Source organism: Aethalodelphis obliquidens, unplaced genomic scaffold (assembly GCF_003676395.1).
Source record: "Aethalodelphis obliquidens isolate GAN/ISIS:26980383/991018 unplaced genomic scaffold, ASM367639v1 scaffold131, whole genome shotgun sequence".
NCBI classification, from domain to species: Eukaryota; Metazoa; Chordata; class Mammalia; order Artiodactyla; family Delphinidae; genus Aethalodelphis; species Aethalodelphis obliquidens.
In genome coordinates this window covers 162,669-183,529 of record NW_020838075.1, presented here as the reverse complement: position 1 = coordinate 183,529, position 20,861 = coordinate 162,669, and the positions used below count along the sequence as shown (strand labels likewise).

The following is a 20,861-nucleotide window of genomic DNA, read 5'->3' as shown; positions in this document are numbered from 1 at the left end:
GTCGGTGCGTTCAGAGCAGCCTGTGAGCCGGACATGTGGACTCCCTAGGAAGTGGCTCCTATGCTCAGAAACTTCCCTAACCCTTGGCCAGCCATACCTGTGTTGGCCCTGACAGAAGCCGGGTAGCTTACTGCCCGGCCCCGCTCGGCAGTGACGGTCACCACGTATTCTACGCCTGGCATGAGGCCGGTCAGCAGCGTCCCGTCTGCCTCAGAGGGCACTTCTAGCCGCACCCTCTGGTTGCCGGCACTGACGTAGGACACCACGAACTGGTCCACCTCGGCCTGGGGGCGCAGCCAGTTGAGCTCCAGCGTGGTTGGCGTCACAGCCACCACTCGGAGGTCCTGGGGGCCATCGATCACTAGCCAGGTCAGAGAGAGGAGGGATCAGGTGGGAGTCTGGATCTGCAGTCACCAGCTTTCCTTCTATGAGCCTTGCCCCCAGCCAATCCCTCCCCTCTGCCCTCTTGGAGGGCATATTCCCAGCCACCCCTCTCAAATCCAGATCTCCACCCAGGACCCCACCCCACAGCCCCAGCTCTCACTGGTGGTGATGGTCTTGGAGGCAGGAGGGCCCCAGCTAGTCCCTCGAAGGGCACGGACAGTGACCTGGTACTCCTGACCGGGGGCCAGTCCTCTCTGGTCATAGGCTGAGGCAGAGCTGGGCACCCGTGCTGTGAATGGGGGGCTCGGCCCCTCTGTCTGCAAGAGAGAAAGCACCAGGTGGATCAGGGCTGCCACTCTCACCCCTGCCGCTCAAGCCCCCTTATCCTTTCTCCAGTTCCAGGCAGGGTCAACATGCGACTGTGTAGAACTTGGCCCTATACAGCTGGGGCGCGTGGGTGGTATCAGCAAACACATGTAGAACACCTACTCCATGCCACGTACTATTCAAGGCGATTTATAGATATGAACTCACTTAATCTGCTTAAGAATCTGATGAGGTAGGTCGTATTATTCCCAACGGACAGATGAGGAAACTGAGGTACAGAAGGATTAAGTGGCTTGCCCAAGGTCACCAACACCAAGAAAGTGGCAGGGATTTAAACCCAGGCAGTGTGACCTCAGAGTCCCCTCTCATGGGCACTACCTTTTTAGCCTGGTCATCAGCTCTCTGCCAGAATTCTGACACATGCCAGGACTCTTCTTCTGGGGAAACAGGAGGAATGGACATTTGTGAGTAGTCTAACAGCCCAGCATTTCGCTGGGCTGTCTATCTAGGACAGCTAATAAAGACGTTCTGTTCTGTTTAGCTATGTTGGCCGCTATGGGGACACCTCCGTTCAGCCAAGGAGGATTGGAAATTTCAGAAGGTGCTCTCCCAAACCAAGAGAATTGTGGGAAAATCCGCATCGTAAATACCAAAGCATAAAACCAGACGAGAGTCCACGTAGAGCCTTCTGGGTTCAGGATGAAGTCAAGCTTTCCTGGGCACACAGGATCCCCAGCCCGCTCCTGCTCACTCTGCCCTAGGGTACCCCATCCTGGGAGGCCTGGGACTGGTGTCAGCTCAAGACCTGTGTGCTTCTCCTCCTTCCCAGAACGTATTCTCTGTCCCCTTATTCCCCCAACACACACACACACACACACACACACACACACACACACACGAATACACATACACACACACGAATACACATACACACACACGAATACACACACACACGCACACACACACGAATACACATACACACACACACGAATACACATACACACACACACGAATACACACACACACACACACACACGCTTTGAGTACTCCCTGATGATGTCTGGTCCTTTCAGCAAGAGAAGCCCACCCCCCGAGTTCTCCTTCTCCCTTCAGACCACCTACATGAACCTTTTAAACGCTTTGTAGTCCCTCCTGAGACCCATTTGGGAACAGTCCCCTGAAAAGTCCCACTGTCAGTCTAAGTCACATCTCTCAGCACCATCTGTCTGGTCTGATGCAGGCTCTCTAGCCAGATGCTAGCAGCTGGTTCTGCCCCTTGGTGAGAGTTTTGGCCGCTTCACTGATGTCCTTGGCAAGCTTCTAACTCTATTCTCAATATCAACCTCATGGCCCCAGGTGGGCGACTCCACTTTGGCTGGTCCCTGGAGCTCACCTCATCCTCACCCTGCTTTTCAGACCAGACCAAACAAACTTTTCTCAGGCTGCAAGGGCCTGTGTCCCAATGAAAACGTGGCTTAGCCCGTTTCCAGGCTGCAGAATACACCCAGACAGGGAATACTTGAACGTCTTTCTGTTCGGGGGTTCACCTCCCTCAGTTTCTTCATGCTTTCTCTCACATTCATAGAAGACCTTGCCTTTTGCAAAATAGCAACATTTCTTAAGTTAGTGGTCCTTGGGCTTGGGGTGCACCAGAATCACCTGGAGGGCTTGTTACAACACAGGTTACTGGGCTCTGCCCCCTAGAGCTTCTGACTCAGTAGATCTGGGGGTGGATTCTGACAATTAGCATGTCTAGTGCTCCAGGTGATGCTAATGCTGTAGGTCCAGGGAACACACTTGGAGAACCACTGAGTCAGAGGAACAATGCCACGTATGCAGGGAAAGGAGGTACAATGTTAACAGTGCTTGTTTTAGTGTGAAACAGCCAACGATTGTTTTTTTTCTCTAGTTGCCAAATTCTTGTCTTGTGATTACATTATTTTTATAACTGAAAATAATTTTTTTTTAAACAGAAGAAAAATCCAAGCTCTCTTGGTTGTGCAGCAAAGTAGGGATTTCTGCCTCTGCTCCTACCAGGGGGTAAGGAGAGACAGAACACGGCAGGGCTCTGGGCTTGAGGGGATAATAAGAAGACTTAGAATGACAAGGCCAGTTGGGGTGGGGGTGACAGCCAGCACCTCTGAGCTGTCCCTTCTGTCCTAGAGGCTTCCTAGGTTTAGGCCCTGGGACTTATTTATTTTTCCAGAGTCCTGACTGGGTAGAGATGAGAATGACATGGCCTACCCAACAATGGCATTTGTGGGATGATGCAGGAAAACATTTGGACAGTAGAAATGTCAGATGATTTGAAACTAGGAGACCAAACACATCATAAAGGCCCAATCTGCATAAAGGGAAATCTCTAATGAGAGGCCACAGTCTTTGTCCTTAGGGTGTCCCCAAATATTTTACAATATTTTAAGAGTGAGTTGGAAGGAGACAGAGAAAGGAGGTTTTGCAATGCACCGATGACACGGAGGTAGGGGAACCAGCTCACAGACTCAAATAATTGCAACAGCCTAGACAGGTTGGCCCAAAGCAAAAATGAAACACTGAAGAGAGTCAAATGCAAAGGCTTATATATAGGCTTAAAAAAAGAGTATGGGGCTTCCCTGGTGGCGCAGTGGTTGAGAGTCTGCCTGCCGATGCAGGGGACATGGGTTCGTGCCCTGGTCCGGGAAGATCCCACACGCCGCGGAGCGGCTGGGCCCGTAAGCCATGGCCGTTGAGCCTGTGCGTCCGGACCCTGTGCTCCGTCCGCAACGGGAGATGCCACAACAGTGAGAGGCCCGCGTACCGCAAAAAAAAAAAAAAAAAAAAAGAGTATGTAGTTGAATGTCTTCTTTCTTCCTTCTTTCTTTTCTTCCTTCCTTCTTTCTTTTTTCCTTGTTTATATTTTTTTAAAGTTTCTACACTGAGCCTATATGACTTTTATCATTAAAAGTTACTTAAAAAAATCAAATGTGATCAAAATAACTGACAGTTTGTCAGTTATGAACTGACCACAAGTTCATATATGTCAACTCTGAGAAAAGTGCCAGGGTAGCCAGAGTGAGCCGGGGGAACAACTGGGGTCCTCTTTGCTCCCACATTTTGATGGGGTGGGGCACATGCAAAAAGCAGGAGGTATTAGAGGAGGAAAACCAAAAAGTGAAGGATTCAGAGAACAAAGCATTAAGAAAAGGGGAGAAGAAACCAGTGGATTTGGCCTGGAGGGAATGAAGGGTGACGCGATGGCTGATGTCTCCAAATACTTGGAAGCCTATGGTGTAAGACACAGGAAAAGAAAAATCGCGTTCTGACGGCTGGCGAAGGCCCAGCTAGGGCCAATGGATGGATGTTAGAATGGGGTAGATTTGGATCCAGCAATAACAAAAAGAACTGACTACAGTGATGAACAAAAGTGGAGTCGGCAGCCTCAGGAAGTCTGAGCTCAAGGTCACCAGAGATGTTCCAGCAGCAGTGGGCCAATGCTGCAGAGGCTTCTGCAGCGGGTGTGGGGCAGAACGAGCAGGCCTTTGGAACAGCTTCGGGAATCAGCCAGCTGCGTGCAACCACCGGTTACCTGGGACTCCTGCTTGAGGTGAGCAGGAGGGAGCCCCCTCCCCGCAGTCCTGCCCACTCAGCCCCCCCTTGGAGCTTGGCTCTCACCGTGGGGATGAACTGAATTTCGTAGGCATCCACATTGCCAGGAGCCCGGGTCCACTCTGTCCGAACCATCGTCTCCTCCAGGAGGTGCATCCTCAGGCCCTCAACGGCTGGCACCTCTGTCCAGGAGAATAGGATGTGAGAAGCTGCTTAGCCCAAGGCACCCCAAACTCCACCATCACAGGCCCCTCCTACTCAGGGCCACTCTGAGAGATCCACTCAAGCTCTGACTCCTCTCTGGGGGTGGGACAAAGCCGGCAGCGGCCTGAACAGACCTTGGGTCTCATTTACTGCCCCGCATCTCCAGGAACACAAAATCTCCCTAAAAGCAACTAAAGGGGCACCCAATCTGCTCATCAGAGATCTGAAGGCAGGTCCCGCCTGCAGGCGTGCCCCCACGGTTCTGCAGCCCCTGGTGGACAGTGGCTCCCTGGCTCCCCTGACTGCCCCGCCCCCCACCCCAATATATGCCCCCCCCTTCACTCTTCCTCCAGTTCTCTGGGCTCCTAGGCCTCAGAATCAGGCTTTCCCACTGGCTCCAGTTTTCCAGTCCCTTTTCCCACTGGGAAAGGCTGCCCACTCACCTTCCCCGCAGTCCTCCCCTGCATAGCCATCTTGGCAGACGCAGCTGCCCTCACGACACTCTCCCCGACCGCGGCAGTCCCCGGGGCACGTCTGGATGGCGCAGTCGGGGCCTCGGAAGCCCTCGACGCATACACACTGGCCTGCGCGGCACAGTTCCCGAGGCCCGCAGCCCCCAAGGCAGGCGCTGGCGGGAGGCCCTTCCTGCCCGCAGTCCTCGCCGCTATAGCCCGCGTGGCACACGCACACGCCCTGCACACAACGTCCACGGCCCCGGCAGTCCGCCGGGCAGGTTCGGGTGGCGCAGTAGGGGCCGGTGTAGCCAGAGTCGCACACGCAGCGCCCGTCCTCACAGCGGCCGCGCCGGTGACAGTTGGAGGGGCAGGTACGGAGGCTGCAGTCCTCGCCCGTGTAGCCCTCCCAACAGGCGCACACACCATCCTGGCACACGCCGCGCTGGCTGCAGTCGCGCGTGCACCGTCTCACGCCGCAGTCTTCACCCTCGTAGCCGTCGTCGCACACGCATCGCCCCTCCAGACACTGGCCGCGACCTTGGCAACCCCTGGGGCAGCTGCGCACGCCGCAGTCTTCGCCCTCGTAGCCCACGTCGCACAAGCACACGCCATCCTCGCAGCGGCCGCGACCACGGCAGTCCCCGGGACACCGTCGGCTCCCGCAGTCCTCGCCTGTGAAGCCCGGGTTACACACGCAGCGGCCGTCCACGCAGCGCCCGCGACAGTCGCCGGGGCAGGCGCGCGTGCCGCAGTCCCGGCCTGTGTACCCGGGCCAACACACGCAGCGGCCGCTCTCGCAACGACCCCGGCCGCGACAGTCCCCGGGACAGCTGCGCACGCCGCAGTCCTCGCCGCTGTAGCCCGCGTTGCACACGCACACGCCGTTCTCGCAGCGCCCGTGGCCACGACAGTCGCGCGGGCAAGCGCGGGCGCCGCAGTCGGGCCCCGAGTACCCAGGCCAGCACACGCAGCGGCCGTCCTCGCAGCGGCCCCTTTGGTTGCAGTCGCCCGGGCAGCTGCGCACTCCGCAATCGTCCCCGCTGTAGCCTGGGTCGCAGATGCATTCGCCCTCCTCGCAGCGCCCTCGGCCCCGACAGTCGCGGGGGCAGGTCCGCGTGCTGCAGTCCTCGCCCGCGTACCCGGGCCAGCACACGCAGCGGCCGTCCACACAGCGCCCGCCCTCACCACAGTCCCACGGGCAGCTCCGAGAGCCGCAGTCCTCGCCAGCGTAGCCAGGGTCACAGACGCAGCGCCCGTCCTCGCAGCGCCCCTTCTGGCTGCAACCTCGGGGGCAGCTCCTCACCCCACAGTCCTCGCCAGTGTAGCCCGGGTTGCACACGCAGCGCCCGTTCTCGCAGCGTCCCCTCTGGCTGCAGCCCCGAGGGCAGGAGCGCAGGCTGCAGTCGGCCCCGGAGAAGCCCGCGCGGCACACGCACACGCCCTGCACGCAGCGCCCGCGGCCGTGGCAGTCCCCCGGGCAGGAGGGCCAGCTACAGCTGGGGCCGGTGTAGCCAGGGAAGCACACGCAGCGACCACGGACGCAGCGACCCTGATCATTGCAGTCATCTGGGCAGGACCGGGAAGCTGAGGGGGGAGAGGAGGGGGGCGCCGCGGCATCTGTGGGGTCTGAGCAGGTGGGCCCACCCCAGCCTGGCTCGCAGGAGCAGGCACAGCGGCTCAGGTCAAACACGCCATGGAGACTGCAGAGGCTCCGCACGTCCGTCTGGCCTGGAGTAAGAGCAAGAGGTGGGCCTCAGTCTCTCTGCGGGAGCGGCTGACCCTGTATTGTGCTCCTCTGAGTCAGCTTCTCCAGCAGAGCCAGCCTCATTTCCTAAGGCCATCTTAGTTTCCAGCTGCAACTTGTCAGTATATGTGGCCTCCCAGTGCCCTAACATATGCTGGGGAGGAGAGGGCTGACATCTAGTCACGTGGCTCCTATCTCAGAATTGTTCCCGGGCTGCACTCACCACCCCCAAGGGGGAGGCAGGCATGCCTTTTTCTAACTCATACCGAGGTCCTTTATGGACTAGCAATGCCCACCCAACCCTAACCCACTTCTCCACCTTCCTCTTTTTCTGTGCCCCTTCCTGGGATCATCCGCTCACCTGTGCCAGCCTGGGCAGCAGCAGGACAACATCCCCCAGTGCACTGTTCCTTGAGCCCCTTCACCAGCTCCTCCAGGATCTCCAGCCGGACCCTCAGGGCCTGCACCTCTGAAGCAGGGACGGGGGGCTCAGTGCCTGGGGGACAGCCACAGCTACCTGAATTGGGCAGGTTAATGCGGTGGGTGAACACCACCTGCTTCTCCCCTCCTTCCACGGTGTGCTCATAAAGCTGAGAAGAAGGGCCTGCCCCTCCTTGCTGTTCTGTGCGGCCTCCTGGCTGGGGAGGAGGCCGTGGGGCTGGGAGTGTCACATTGGACCGTGAAGAGAAAGGCCCTGCTCTGACTGTGCCCAGCAGCACCAGGAGGGCCAGGCTGGAGGTTAGGGAACCTTGGGCTGGCATCATTCAGGAGGCTGCAGGGAGAGAAGGCACATATGAGAGCAGCTTCGCAGAGAAGGAGACAAGATGAATGCCCTCCTTCCCCAACACACACACCCATAGTCCCACCACCCACGACTAATCTACCCAACTCACATGTTGGAAAATCCACGTTCAGCCCAACCTTAACGGATACCCTCCTTGGGCAGATCTGTCTCTACCTCGTTTTCTGATACCATTTGGTCACCCTGCTCCACCCCCTCCACCCACACTGGTCTGTTTTGCTTGTTCCACAGACACTACAAGATTACATTAGACTAAAGGGCCTTTGCACTCTATGTCTCCTCTGTCTGGGACGTTCTTCACTGAGCTCTCGGAGGCTGTCTCCTTGTTGTTCAGATCTTAACTCACATGTCATTGAGCCCTAGAGGTCTTCCTTGATGCCCCGTTGGAGCAGTCTTTCATCACTCCCCAGCACAGGGTCCTCTGCTTATGTTCTTAAGGCATCTACTGCTGCCTGAATCAACTGTTTGTGTGGCTACTTGTTTATCTTTCTCCCACTGCTAGGATGGGAACTCCTTAAGAACAGGGACCTCATCTGTCCTGGCACTGCTGTACGCCTGTGCCTGGCACGTGGGAGCTATTCAACACATTTTTGTTGAATGGATCAGTGGATGAATATAAAAGACTAATCCTTCCACAAGCACCTGGGTCCCAGCTTCTATTGTCTTTCAGAAACCTTAAGGTGTAGATTATCCTCTCTCTCTTTTATTCAGCCCCTTACTCTCAACTAGATCCTTCCCGTCAGCTTCCCATATGAGCTCAAAAAGCTCCTGTTTAAAACAAAAAACAAAAAAACCCCTCTTCCTCAGGACTTACATTACTGAATATCAAATATCAAAACATTACAAAGGTGCAAGGATAGAGAGAACAGAATAGGGTCCAGAAACAGACCTACACATATGTGGTCACCTGATTAATGAAAAAGGTACCACTGCAGTTAAGAGGAGAATGAATTGTCTTTGTGATAAATGGTCCTGGGTCAAATGAAGATCCACATGGGAAAAAAAAATCTATCTCTACCTTATGTCCACCTACAGAAATTAATTTAAAATGAATATATAGGGACTTCCCTGGTGGCACAGTGGTTAAGAATCTGCCTGCCAACGCAGGGAACACGAGTTTGAGCCCCGGTCCGGGAAGATCCCACGTGCCACGGAGCAATGAAGCCCATGTGCCACAACTACTGAGCCTGCGCTCTAGAGACCGTGAGCCACAACTACTGAGCCCACACGCCACAACTACTGAAGCCTGTGCACCTAGAGCCCGTGCTCCGCAACAAAGAGAAGCCAACGCAACGAGAAGCCCGCGCACCGCAACGAAGGTAGCCCCTGCTCACCGCAACTAGAGAAAGCCCGCGCGCAGCAGCAAAGACCCAACACAGCCAAAATGAAAAAAAAAAAAAAAAGGATTTCTTAAAACCTAACCGCAAAACTTAACCATAGAGGTCATCAAAAGACACCATTAAGAGAATAAGAAGGCAAGCTACAGAGTGGGAGAAAATAGGTGAGATATGTCAGAATATGAATATATATGTATATAAATTATATATGAAGGGGAGAGTAGGACACAGTTATTGAGAGTGAGAGAGAGGATTAAAATCTAAACTAAAGGCCTCTCACAGTTGTGGCCTCTCCCATTGAGGAGCACAGGCTCCAGACGCGCAGGCTCAGCGGCCATGGCTCACGGGCCCAGCCGCTCCGAGGCATGTGGGATCTTCCTGGACCGGGGCACGAACCCGTGTCCCCTGCATCGGCAGGCGGACTCTCAACCACTGCGCCAACAGGGAAGCCCAACCTGTTTTTGAAAGTGGCGAAAGAAACAGGCTCTCCAGTAAAGAATATAGCCAAAGGGCCAATTAATATATAAACAATAAACATATGTATGTGTGGAACAAAACCAGTAATCAAGGAAAGGCAAATGAAAACCGCAACAGGATGCCATTAAATATCCACCAGCACGGCTAAAATTAAAGGGACTGTTGTTGCTCGATATTGGCAAGAATGTGAGGCTACTGGAACTCTCATTTATTGCAAGCAGGAGCAGATATTAGTGCAACCGGACTTCCCTGGTGGCACGGTGGTTAAGAATCTGCCTGCCAATTCAGGGGACACAGGTTCAAGTCCTGATCCGGGAAGATCCCACATGCTGCGGAGTAACTGAGCCTGTGCGTCACAACCACTGAGCCTGTGCTCTAGAGTCCGTGAGCCACAACTACGGAGCCCATGCGCCACAACTACTGAAGCCCGCACACCTAGAGCCCATGCTCTGCAACAAGAGAAGCCACCACAATGAGAAGTCTGTGCCCCACACGAAGAGTAGCCCCCACTCGCCACAACTAGAGAAAGCCTGTGCACAGCAATGAAGACCCAACGCAGCCAAAAATAAATAAATAAATAAATATTATTTAAAAAAAAGAAAAAAAGAAAGAAATTAGTGCAACCACTTTGGAAAACCAGTAAGCAGTTTCTACTGAGGCATACAGCCTATAACTTAGCAATTCCACTTGTTGGTAAATATCCAACAGAAACGACTGCGTACATCCCCGAAAAGACATGTACAAGAATGTTCATGGGATTTTTTTCATATTAGCCCAAACTGGAAGCACCTCAAGTGTCCATTAATAGTAGAATGGATAAATAAATTGGGGCATAGTCATAAAATGGAATACTATACAAAAACACCCTCTTGGGACTTCCCTGGTTGTACAGTGGTTAGGACTCAGCGCTTTCACTGCTGAGCCCCAGGTTCAGTCCCTGGCCGAGGAAGATCTGCAAGGCGCACGGTGAGGCCAAAACCAAAACAAAACAAATAAACAAACAAACAAAATGAAAAAACACCCTCTTGTTACATGCAACAACATGGACAAATTTCGCACACATAACACTAAGCAAAAGAAACCATACACAAAAAAAGAACGTTGTAAATGATGCTATTTATATGAGGTTCAAAACAGGCAGAGCTAATACAAGATAGGATAGAATTACTAGAAATATTTTGTACCTGGAACTGGGTGGTGGTTAAACATATGTATATATAATCAAAATTAATTGAGCTATACACTTAAGATATGTGCATTTCACCATATGCACAAAAATATACTTAATACACAAAATATACAAAAATATACTTAAAATCTTTTTTCCCCAATCTCACACTCCCTCCAACCACCACATATTTTTCTTCTCCACTTCCTGGCCATAGTTGTCAAAAGATTTATCTGTACTCGCTATTTCTATTTCCCTATATCCCATGCATGCCTCAATCTGTTCCCACCTGACTTCCCGATCTCCTTTCAACCCAAAGGTTACCAAACAGCCCTCCCAAAGGTCTCCCAATGATCTCAGTGTCACAAAATCTAAAAGACGTTTGTCTTCACCTTGCTTGATCTCTCTCAAAATCACTGGATACTGTTGACCACATCCTCCATTTTAGAGCATTCTGTATCTGTGCTGTCAATAAGGTAGACAGGAGAGATCACTGACTCTCGAACACTTGAAATGTGGCTAGAGTGACTGAATTTTCTTTAGTATTTCTAACAGCTCCCCAGGTGACTGCAATGTGCAGCCAGAGTTGAGACCTACTGCAGTAGTCGTCCACCCAGGTACCTTCATCCAGACCCATGACTTTAATTTCCAAACTATACCCCAACATATAAACTCTCTCCTCTTAACTCCAAGCAATATATCCAACCTCCTATTTGGCCTCTCCTCTTGGGCACCTCAAATTCAACATGTCTAAAACTGAACTCAACGTTCATCCTTCCTGTACTGCATCCCCTCTCAGTGTTCTCTACTGCAGCTCATGGCCCCAGCCTCAGTCATCCAGCCTCACGAGCCAGAAACCCAACAGCCTGTTCAACACCACTGTATTTCATCATATTTACCCATATTTTATTGTAAACATCTCTTTAATCTGCTTATATCTCTCCCTCTAAGCATCATTATAGTCCAAGCTACTATCTACCTTTTGCTTGACAACTGCAGTTGCCTCCTAGCTGGTCGCTCTGCTTCCATCCTTGCCCCCTTATAATCTTGCGAAGGCAACTAGAATGTCCCTCTCCCCCTAAAATTCTTCAGTGTCGCCCTTCCGAATACTCTTCAAACACTGACAGACAGCCCTGCAGCATTCGGCCTCTGCTGACCTCTCCCACCTCATCCCCCATAAGACTTCCCTCCCTCTCTCCACTCCAGTCTCACTGGCCTAAAGTCCCCCACACTCTTCCCAGCCCCGGACCTTTGTATCTATGGTTTCCTCTATGTGGAATGCTCTTCCCTTTTTTCTTGGCTTCCTCATCCTTCAGGTGTCAACCCCACATCACTTCCTCAGGAAACCTTTCCTGCCCAGGTCAGGTTCCCCTATCACGTGACATCACAGCATTGTGTAACTCCCATTTGTAGTATTTATGACAATTTATAATCATACATTTATTTGCGGGATTATTTTATTACTTCCTTGCCCACACTCAATCTTGCCTGCTAGACTGTAAGGTCCATGGGGGCAGGCATAGCACCTGCTTCTTTTCTTGGCTGCTATATCCTTGCATCTGGCACATAGTAAGTGCTCGATAAATACTTATTGACTATATAAATATTTAGTCAATTTACATAGCTCAACTTAAGCCCAGGACTAGCATCAGGGCTGGAACCAAGGACAGGACCAAGGTCAGGGCTAGGACCACGGACAGTGTCTGGGGCTGTAAGTTGGTTAGAAAGAGCAGCTGGGGCAGATGCTGACCAGGGAGCAGGCCAGGTGTGGATCCTGGCAGGGCTGCATGGTACAAGCACTTTGGAAAACCATTTGGCACAATCTACCAACTCTACTAGAGCTATATGCCAACCCTATGACCTGGCACTTCCACTCCGAGGAATATACCCACCACAGCAGTACTACTCATGATAGCCTCAAATTGGGAACTACCCAAATGTCTCACATAGGTAGAATGGATTAAATAAAGTGTGGTTTGTTCACACAGTGGAATAAAGTAAAGCAACGAGAACAAACTACAACTATATGCAACAACATGGATGGGTCTCCCTAACATGGGGTGGAGCAGGGCAGTCAGACACAAAAGAGAATGTGCTGAAACGTTCTATTTATGTGAGGTTTGAGTCTAGACAACGTTAATCGTCAACTGGTAGTGTTACAAGTCAGAAGTGTGGCACTCTCGGGGGAGTAGTGACCAGAGGGGCATGGTGGGGAAATTCTGCGGTGCTAAGAACATCCTGTTTCTTGATCTCAGTGCTGGTTACCAAGTTGTGTTTGTTTGTGGAATCCACTGAGGCAAGAATTGGGGGGCACAGGGAGATAAGGGTTAGAGAGGAAAGGTAGTGGGGCACTCGGGGTGAACCAGGAGAGGGGGCTATGGTAACAGAGGAGTGTGCAGGGGGCAGGTTCAGGCGAAGGGTTAAGGAGAGGTGTTAGCAGGTGCCCAGTTCTTCCAGACCAGAGAGGCTGGAGTGGGAAGGAGGGCAGGGTGAGTGGTGGGAATGCTGACTGGTGAGGAGGGAAGGGACTGTGACCCGCACCTCCTTGCAACACGCACACATTTCCTGGCTTCCTACACTTAAAATTCTCCTCTGAGTCTGAGAGAAAGAAGTTTCCGGGGCTACCAGCCATCATACCCCGCCACCACCCCACGAGAGATGGAAGGGAGCTGGACTAAGGGACAGAGCGTTTCCACACTGAGAGGCACCCTGCCCGACAAAACCTGGGCAGAGAGACCTGGCAGGCACAGAGCTGCCCTTCCCTCGGCCCCTCAGCCCTTCTCTCAGCTTGGAGTGTAGCCTTGGGCATGAGGTGGGCTCTGACCTACCTTCAAATCCTGTTGCCCTGTGTCTAAGGCCGTGCACATCACCGGGTGCGTGCACACACAAATACACGTACGCAGACAAATGGACTCATGTGCGCTCCTCCACAAATACAAATATGAACACACTTCTTGTACACGTATACTCGTATTTATCCAAAGAAGCTTGCATCTTTGCAGGCACACACACATAATCTGCTCTTCACATTTCCTCCACACCTAGTCATTGGGTGATGCCTAAAAAAAGCTGATTTCTCACTGGCTCAGAGGGCAGCTATGTGAGTCAAAGAACTTAGTTGGAGTGAGGGGAACCACACAGGAGGCCCTTCTCCAGTGGGGAGCAGAGGATACAGGGTGCCCCACACCCCTGGAGGCCTTTGGGAGCTGTCCAGTCTCCCTACCCCAACAATCAAATCCTGCATCTCTCCCCACGTGGTGGGGGGAAGGGGCAGGATCTCTGCAGCAGGAAGGAAAGCAGCAGGAAAGCAGTGAAGCTGGTCTGAGAAGAGAGGAGTTGCCCCCACAGGCCACACCCCCAGAGCCTCCTTCCCAGTACCCCTCTCTGGCCGGGTCTCCACCACCCCCCAGCTCCCCATTCCCAAGTCTTGGAAGAATCCCGCTCCTCTCTCAGCACTAGGAAAGCAGAAAACTTGGGTGTCCCTTGTGTTTCCCCCTCATCACCCTCCCCTACCGCTGCATCTGGGGTGCCTCATCTTCTCGGCATCCTCCCCAGCGTTGGAGGGCTGGCAGGGACGGGGGTGGGGGGCATCTTCCCAAAAGCTATGACTCAGCATGCAGGCTATTCATGTCGTGGCCAACTTTGACACTTCGCTCATCAGGGACTGTAGGTCCCAAGAAGTGGGGAGAGGGGCTGGCTTCCGTGAGGGAGGTTCCAAAAGTGGAGGATTTTGGCCCCATCCCCATGCTTTTCTCTGTTCCTCATGGCACAAGAGGAATGAAGGTAGAAGGATTCCAGGACTGTGAGATGAAGGAGGGAGATGAGGGCGGGCTCCAGATACTGGGTTGGAACCAGGTGACCAGGAGATACCGGGAGAGGGGGGAGTTGGAGGATCCAGATGCCCCTTACTCTGGGGAGCTAATGGGCCAGAGAAATGGGAAAATTAAAAGAAAGGACTTCCGGACCCCCAGGGGGAAAGAGTTTTGGGGGCAGTGAGAGATAGAAGGTGGGTTCTGGTCGCACTGAGAGACCAGGACTGAAGGGAAAGGAAGGTTGAGGAATTGAGGTGCTGGGTCCCCAGGGCTTTGGAGGCAGGGCCAGGGAAAGAGGGGAGGGGCCGAGGGTCTGGGAAGTGGGCGGGGATTGGAAGCCGACAGACAGCAGCTGCGGTGTTTCCATGTTTCCGAGTTGTTTCCCAGTAGTTCCTCTCAGTTCCATTTCCAGTTGTTTCCAAGCCATTAAATTCTTTCCAGGCGAGATAAGGGTCCCGCCTGTCCCACCCAGGGTGTGTCACGTGTAGGGGGGAGGTTCAGACGAACAGAAGCAGGAGAGCCTGGAAGGGGGATTGAGCGAAGACGGAGCCCCTGTGCCCCTGGAGGCATCTCTCAGTCGTCACAGCCCCGCTGAACCGTGAGTCATGGGTGCAAAGCTCTCTGCCAAGAACAAGTTTTAGGATTCTCTCTGCAGACTCCGTGCCCTTCCCAGACCTGAGAGTCCTGACTCTGCTTCATTTCAGCACTTCCTAAAGGCTCCAGACCCCCAGAACTCCCTCCCGGGCCTTGCAGTCCACGTGCTGCCACCTGGGGAGTCCCCACCTGGGTGCTCAAAGAAGCTCCCTAGGGCACCTTCCTGGAGCTCCGGCTCAGCGGTTCCAGCCAGAGCGCTTGGGGTTCCACCAGCACTTTCCTCCTGAGGTTCAGCTGGCCACCAGCTCCAGCAACTCCAGGGCCCAGAGCCCCGGCTCACCGATAACCACCTCCACCTTGGTGCCATGCCTAGTCCTGTCCAAACCCCAGCATCTGCCTCGCCCCCACCCCTCACCAACACCCACACTGACTTGTCCTCCCAGACACACCCTCCACAGGGAGTCCAGTCCCCAGCGCATGGTCCTATTCCTTCTGCCCCGACGGAAAGTCCCCGCTCTGGGAGGCTCTCCTGGGAGGCTCTCCTGCCAACCTTCACCTGGGGTGGGGGGACCGAAGTCCCCGCCTCTCCCGGCTCCTCCTTCCTTCTCCCAGAGTGCCGTTCCTTACCTGAGTAACAAGCGGCTGCGGTGTCTCTGCACCTGCTCTGTCCTAGACCTTGGGAAGGGGGTTCTCGGGGCAGGGTGGGTGGGCGCCCCTTGGCAGCCCTGGGCTCCTGGATGTCCCTTTGCTTGTTCCCTGCAGCAGGGGCTCACCGAGCCGCCACCCGACCGTCGATCTGGGCTGCGACAGTGAGAAGGAGGGAGTCTGCAGCGAGCAGGGGGAGGAGAAGGGGAGGACCAGCATGAGGTCAGGGAAGGGAGCGGAGATAGGGCAGGTCCTCCCGCCCTCCCATCCCTGCCAGGCCCTCCCAACGTCATCACATGCCACCCCTCCTCTCCCCCCGCCGTCATCCCGACCCCCCCCATCTGGGATCACTGGTCCCACAATCTCACCCCTCTCACTGGTCCCTCATCTCACCCCCTCCAGCCCTCGTCCAACCTCCCACATCCTTTCCTTATCCCATTTTTACCCTTCCTCCTCGCCCTAATTACTGTCCAACTTGACAGCCCCATCCTCATGCCACTTCTCCTTTTCCCCCACCATTTCTCCACATGTTTCCCCTGTTCTATGTTTTCTCCTCTCTAGCAACACCCTTTCCCATGTCCAGGCCCTCTCCCTCCTCCCTCCCCTGCACCTCCCCACCTCTTCCCAGCTGCCACAGTGCTCCAGCTTGGATCTTGCCCCATCTGTCTGTTGCCCAGTACCCACTCCTTCATCCCCCAACCAATTATCTCCCGGCAGGGCAGGGAGCATAGGGGATGAGTGGCAGGAGGAAACCTCCCTCCCAAGCCTACATCTCTCTCCAACAGGGGCCTTCCCTTGTCCCCACCTCTGCCCCTGCCCGGCCCCATTGCTGCCACCTGCACTCTCCCCTTTTCTTGCCTTGTCCCCGTGCTGCCTCTCCCCATCTGTACTGTTCAATCTCTGGTTCTCGGCTCGGGATCAAGGACCCCTTTTCATTCTCTCACCTCAGCAAATTCCTGGAGAAATGACGGATGAGGCTTGGGCACTGGCTGGACAAGGGCTTGGCTGAAGACCAGGACATAGGAGACTTGGGAAAGAAGGTGGGGTTCAAGGGAGACAGGGAAGGGAAGCCCGAAAGTTAGGAGGTTTAGGGATGGAGAAAGAGCAAAAGGCAGGTGCAGATATGGGGGTGGGGGCACAAATGGTGAGGTGACGTTCTGGAAAGTGGAAGAGGGCTAATGTCTGGGTGCTGCAGGGGAGCAGGGGTAGGGAGAGAGGCATGGGCTGGAGGAAGAGGTCACTTTGATATCGGGCAGAGACAGGAAGACTGACCAGAGGGCAGGGTGGCAGACACACCCACATCAGGCTGCTGGGCTGCTTCTCTGGTCTCATTTCCCCATGTGCTTTGCCACTCTGACAAGGGGCTGAAAAGGAGACTTTGGCCAGATGAGAAATATCCAGGCTGAGGGAGACCCCATCCCAGGCTTCACACGGAGGATAAAGTTCTTGCCACCCAGCTACAATCCTCACCATTGAGGAGTAGCTTGGTCAAGTCACAGGTCATGGGTGAAAGGGACGGGCAGGAGGCTGTGTGTGCCCGATTCTGCCGCTTGTGTTGGGGCACAGGTGTCCATACCCTGGTCAGGTCCCCAGGGTCGTGGGTGTGGTGATCCTGGGTCAGGGTGCGCTGGCCCAGCACCTGGCTGTGCCCTATGCCCTGTGAACTCCCACTGGCTGAGGGCGAAGGCTTGCATGTTCCCTCGCGTGGGTGTCCCCGTGTGTCCGTGTGTCTGGGTGTGTGTGTGGCTGTTTTTTTTTTAGTGGCTTTGATGGGGAGGATGAAATCAGCTTCTTGGATAGAGCTGGGCTCAGCTTCCTTCCTCTGCCTTGGCCCGAAGCCCCCAGAGCCTGGAATAGGTAACAGCTTCCCTCAGATCTCCAGGCAGGGGTTGGGGGAAAGGAGATGAAAGGACGAAGGAGGGTCTGAAACAGCATTATGTGGAGAGAGCAGACTGCAGAGAACAGATATTCTCTGATACCCCAGATTCTAGTAATTCTAATGGCCATATCCTTTTTTTTTTTTCTTTTTGGTCCTATACCCTGTCTTTGTTTTATTTATTTTTTGTTTACTTTTAAATTTTTATTTTATTTATTTTTTTGGCCACACCACATGGCATGTGGGATCCTAGTTCCCCAACCCGGGATCGAACCCACACCCCCTGCAGTGGGAGCATGGAGTCTTAACCACTGGACCGCCAGAGAAGTCCCTTGGTTTTATTATTTAGGAAGTATGGTCACCACAGGTATACTTGGCCCAGACAGTGACCAGAAGACCCTGGAGAGAAAGAAGCAAGAGCTGAAAGGATGGCCCTGGGGTGTTTTGGAAGTCCACTTCCGAGGGGAGACGGGATGCCAGAGTCAGAGAAGGGTGCGGGACTCCAGACATTCACAAGCTCACAGGGCATTAGAAGAAGCCACTGGAGGCCTGACAGACATAATTCCAGGTTCTGAGATAATCATTACCCAAAATGTCATCCACGCCCTGGATTTCAGGCTCTTGGAGGAGCTTATGTCTTATATATGTTTGCATTTTATCAGAAAAGCACTGGGCCTCGCATAGAGCAGGTGCTTCATAAACGCCTGTCAAGGGCTTCCCTGGTGGCACAGTGGTTAAGAATCCGCCTGCCATTGCAGGGGACACGGGTTCGAGCCCTGGTCCAGGAAGATCCCGCATGCTGCGGAGCGACTAAGCCCGTGCGCCACAACTACTGAAGCCCGCGCTCCACCACAAGAGAAGCCACCGCAGTGAGAAGCTCACCCACCGCAACGAAGAGTAGCCCGCGCTCTCCACAACTAGAGAAAGCCCGCGCGCAGCAACGAAGACACAACGCAGCCAAAAATTTTATAACTAAAATAAATAAATAAATGCCTGTCAATAGTGAGCTGTGAAATGACTGGGAGAGGAGGGTGTGGCAAGAGTGTCTGGCAGGGAGCCCCAGGGCAAAGGCAGGGAAGTCCAGTGGTCAGAGACGGCTTGCCTTCACTGAGGTGTCCCAGGCGATGGGCAGAAAGAAAGGCTGGGGTCTTAGCAAGAGCCGTCTGCATGCTCTGGCTGTTCTCTGAATCCTCAGTCCAGGTGTCTTCAGCTCTGGACCTCCATCCTTGAATGAAGCTCCAAGTTCCTGTCCTACCCTCAGGAGGATAAGGCATAAAAGGTACAGCAAGGAAGGAAAGGGAAAGCCAAGGAGGAGTCAAGGAAGACACAGAAGAGTAAGGGCAACTGAGGGCAAGGGCCTGAAGGATGGGGAGAGGGAGCAAAGAGAGGCCAGGGGCTGCGATCCAAGGAAGCAGTCCCAGACTCGGGAAGATAGAAAACAGTTGTACTGGGCTTCCGTTTACAAAGCCCTTCCTACACCGCAGCACGTTATTAATCCCACTTTGTGCTGAGGAAACAGAGGCTCTTAGATATTAAGGGACTTGTCCTGGGGACTTCACTAGTGGTGGTGAAGGTGGGCCTCAGCCCAGGTTTTCTGATTTCAAAGCCTGTATTCCTCCCCTCCCACAAGAACAGCCCCAGAGAGACTGAAGACTTAGGGAAGAAATAAATGAAGGGGCTTCCGATGGACTTGTTTGAGAAGAAAGGGTGGGTGATGTGGATTTTTGAAACTTCTTTCCACATCCAGTTTTTATGTAGATTCAGAAGAAATTGCCAAGTATAAGTCAGGGGCGGGCAACGCTCCATTATTGAGATCTGGGGGGAGGGAGATGGTGAGGAAGGGGAATGTGGAGAGAAAAGATTGAGCCTGAGATTAAAGATGGGAGAGAACTAAGAGGTCGGGGCTGAAAAGGGGGCAAGAGAGCCACAGGAGGAAGGGTTTGGACCCTTAAAACTTCCTTTGCCTGGAGACATGGGTGTAGGGCAAAGGGAGGGGGGAGGACATTTCTATCTCATGACAAAAGAAAGTCACACAATTATTTTGTTCTCTGCTCTGGGGCGGGTGGGCGCCCATATTTACCAGAGGGACCGAGGTCGCTGTAGCAACCACACATCTGGGCCCCGGAATCCAGATGTGCTATATCCAGAAGCCATAGCAGAACGATGAGGCAAACATGTGAGGCTCTCCAGTGCTGGCCCCACAGCTGGGAAGAGGACAGAGGACCGGAGTGGGGAGGTGAAGGGAGAAGGGGGGGCAGAAGGAGGAGGAGAGGGCTGAGGCGGGGAGAAGAGAGGAAGTCATGGAAGGGGACAGGGAATGTGGACAAAGGAGTGGAAAGGGCCATGGAAACGGGGTGGTGCACACAGGGTTCGCAGCAGGAGGAGATGAGAAGACCCAGAAAAAAGGAAGGGAGCAGACAGTGAAGCAGAGGGGGAGGAAGGGAAAAATACAAAAACCGGGAGAAACAAACAGGTGAACAAAGAATAAAGGGTCTGAAAGAGAAGGTGATGACTCGTGGTGGGTAGAGGGCAAAGAAAGGCAGGAAAGAAGTCTAGAGAAAAAGAAGAGGGAGAGACAGTGGGTCGGGGGTCATAAGAGGAACGAAGGGCAGACTCTGAGGAAGGAAAGCAGCAGAACTGAAAGATAAAGAGGGTCTGAGCCAGAAGGGGGCCAACAGGAGGTGCAGGAGTGACAATGGCCAGCATGCTGCGGTGGCCTTCGACGGGGCTGCAGCTGGAGACCCACGTGGGCCTGAAGGGCGGCAGACTGACCTGCCTTCCCCCTCCACAGCACACCCACTCTCCACGCCTCTCCTGGTCCTTCCCACCACCCATGCCCTTGGCCAAGAGTCTGACTCTCGGTTCACACCACAGTGCCAGCTGTCCCTTGCCACTAAGCCAGAGGAGCTGTATGCCCCACCACAGAGCACCCAGTCTGAGATGCCAGTACTTTAAGCACTTTCCTGAGCTGGGGTCAGGAAAGAGAAAAAGCGATGGGACAATGAAACAGTGATGGACCCAGATGGGAGAAAAGCGGAACTGAGGAGAAAAGGACAATGTAAATGGAGGGAGAAAGGAGCAGGGGAGGAGAGAAAAGTGTGTCCACTAAGGACCAGGCAGCCTGCACGTCATCTTTCCTCCCCACATCAACCCTGAGAAGTAGGTAGGAGTACCCCATTTTACAGATGAGGAAACTAAGGCTCAGAGTGTTTGTTACCTACCAAGGACACCCACTAACAAAAGGCAAAGCAGGGGCTCCAACTCAGGTGCTCTCCCTCCAAAATCCCTGTTCTCCTTGCACTCACTGCCTGGATAAGGCTGGAAACAGCTGGAGGGACCTTGGGACAGGAAGTGCTGGCGGAGGAGCCAGGGCTGCCCTCTGGAGGGAGGAGAGGCCTAGTTCCTGGGGGCCCTAGGTTCCAGGTTGCCATAGTTACTTGGTCTGTTTTCA

The 20,861-nt window shown here is 53.8% G+C and overlaps 1 protein-coding gene and 1 long non-coding RNA gene across 7 annotated transcripts in view; one reads left to right on the top strand and one right to left on the bottom strand.

The window, feature by feature from the left end:
* TNXB (tenascin XB) overlaps window positions 1-15,730 on the bottom strand; it is a 49,510-nt gene extending 33,780 nt beyond the window's left edge. For 4 of the 6 annotated variants that reach the window (XM_027099285.1, XM_027099291.1, XM_027099287.1 and 1 more), the window contains exons 1-6: window positions 15,517-15,730; window positions 7,061-7,471; window positions 4,944-6,683; window positions 4,363-4,478; window positions 545-701; window positions 98-361 (exon numbers count right to left, since the gene is read on the bottom strand). In XM_027099285.1, coding sequence (XP_026955086.1) covers window positions 98-361; window positions 545-701; window positions 4,363-4,478; window positions 4,944-6,683; window positions 7,061-7,463 — 2,680 coding nt within the window. In that variant the 5' untranslated portion in view covers window positions 7,464-7,471; window positions 15,517-15,730. Of the gene's footprint in view, window positions 1-97; window positions 362-544; window positions 702-4,362; window positions 4,479-4,943; window positions 6,684-7,060; window positions 8,582-15,516 lie in introns of those variants that run through there. The other 2 variants (XM_027099289.1, XM_027099286.1) reach the window with 2 other exon arrangements.
* LOC113616090 (uncharacterized) lies at window positions 14,714-17,089 on the top strand. The gene is made up of 4 exons (XR_003431218.1): window positions 14,714-15,249; window positions 15,652-15,756; window positions 16,484-16,574; window positions 16,896-17,089. It is a non-coding gene; the product is annotated as an uncharacterized LOC113616090 (long non-coding RNA).
* The last annotated feature ends 3,772 nt before the right edge of the window (window positions 17,090-20,861 follow it).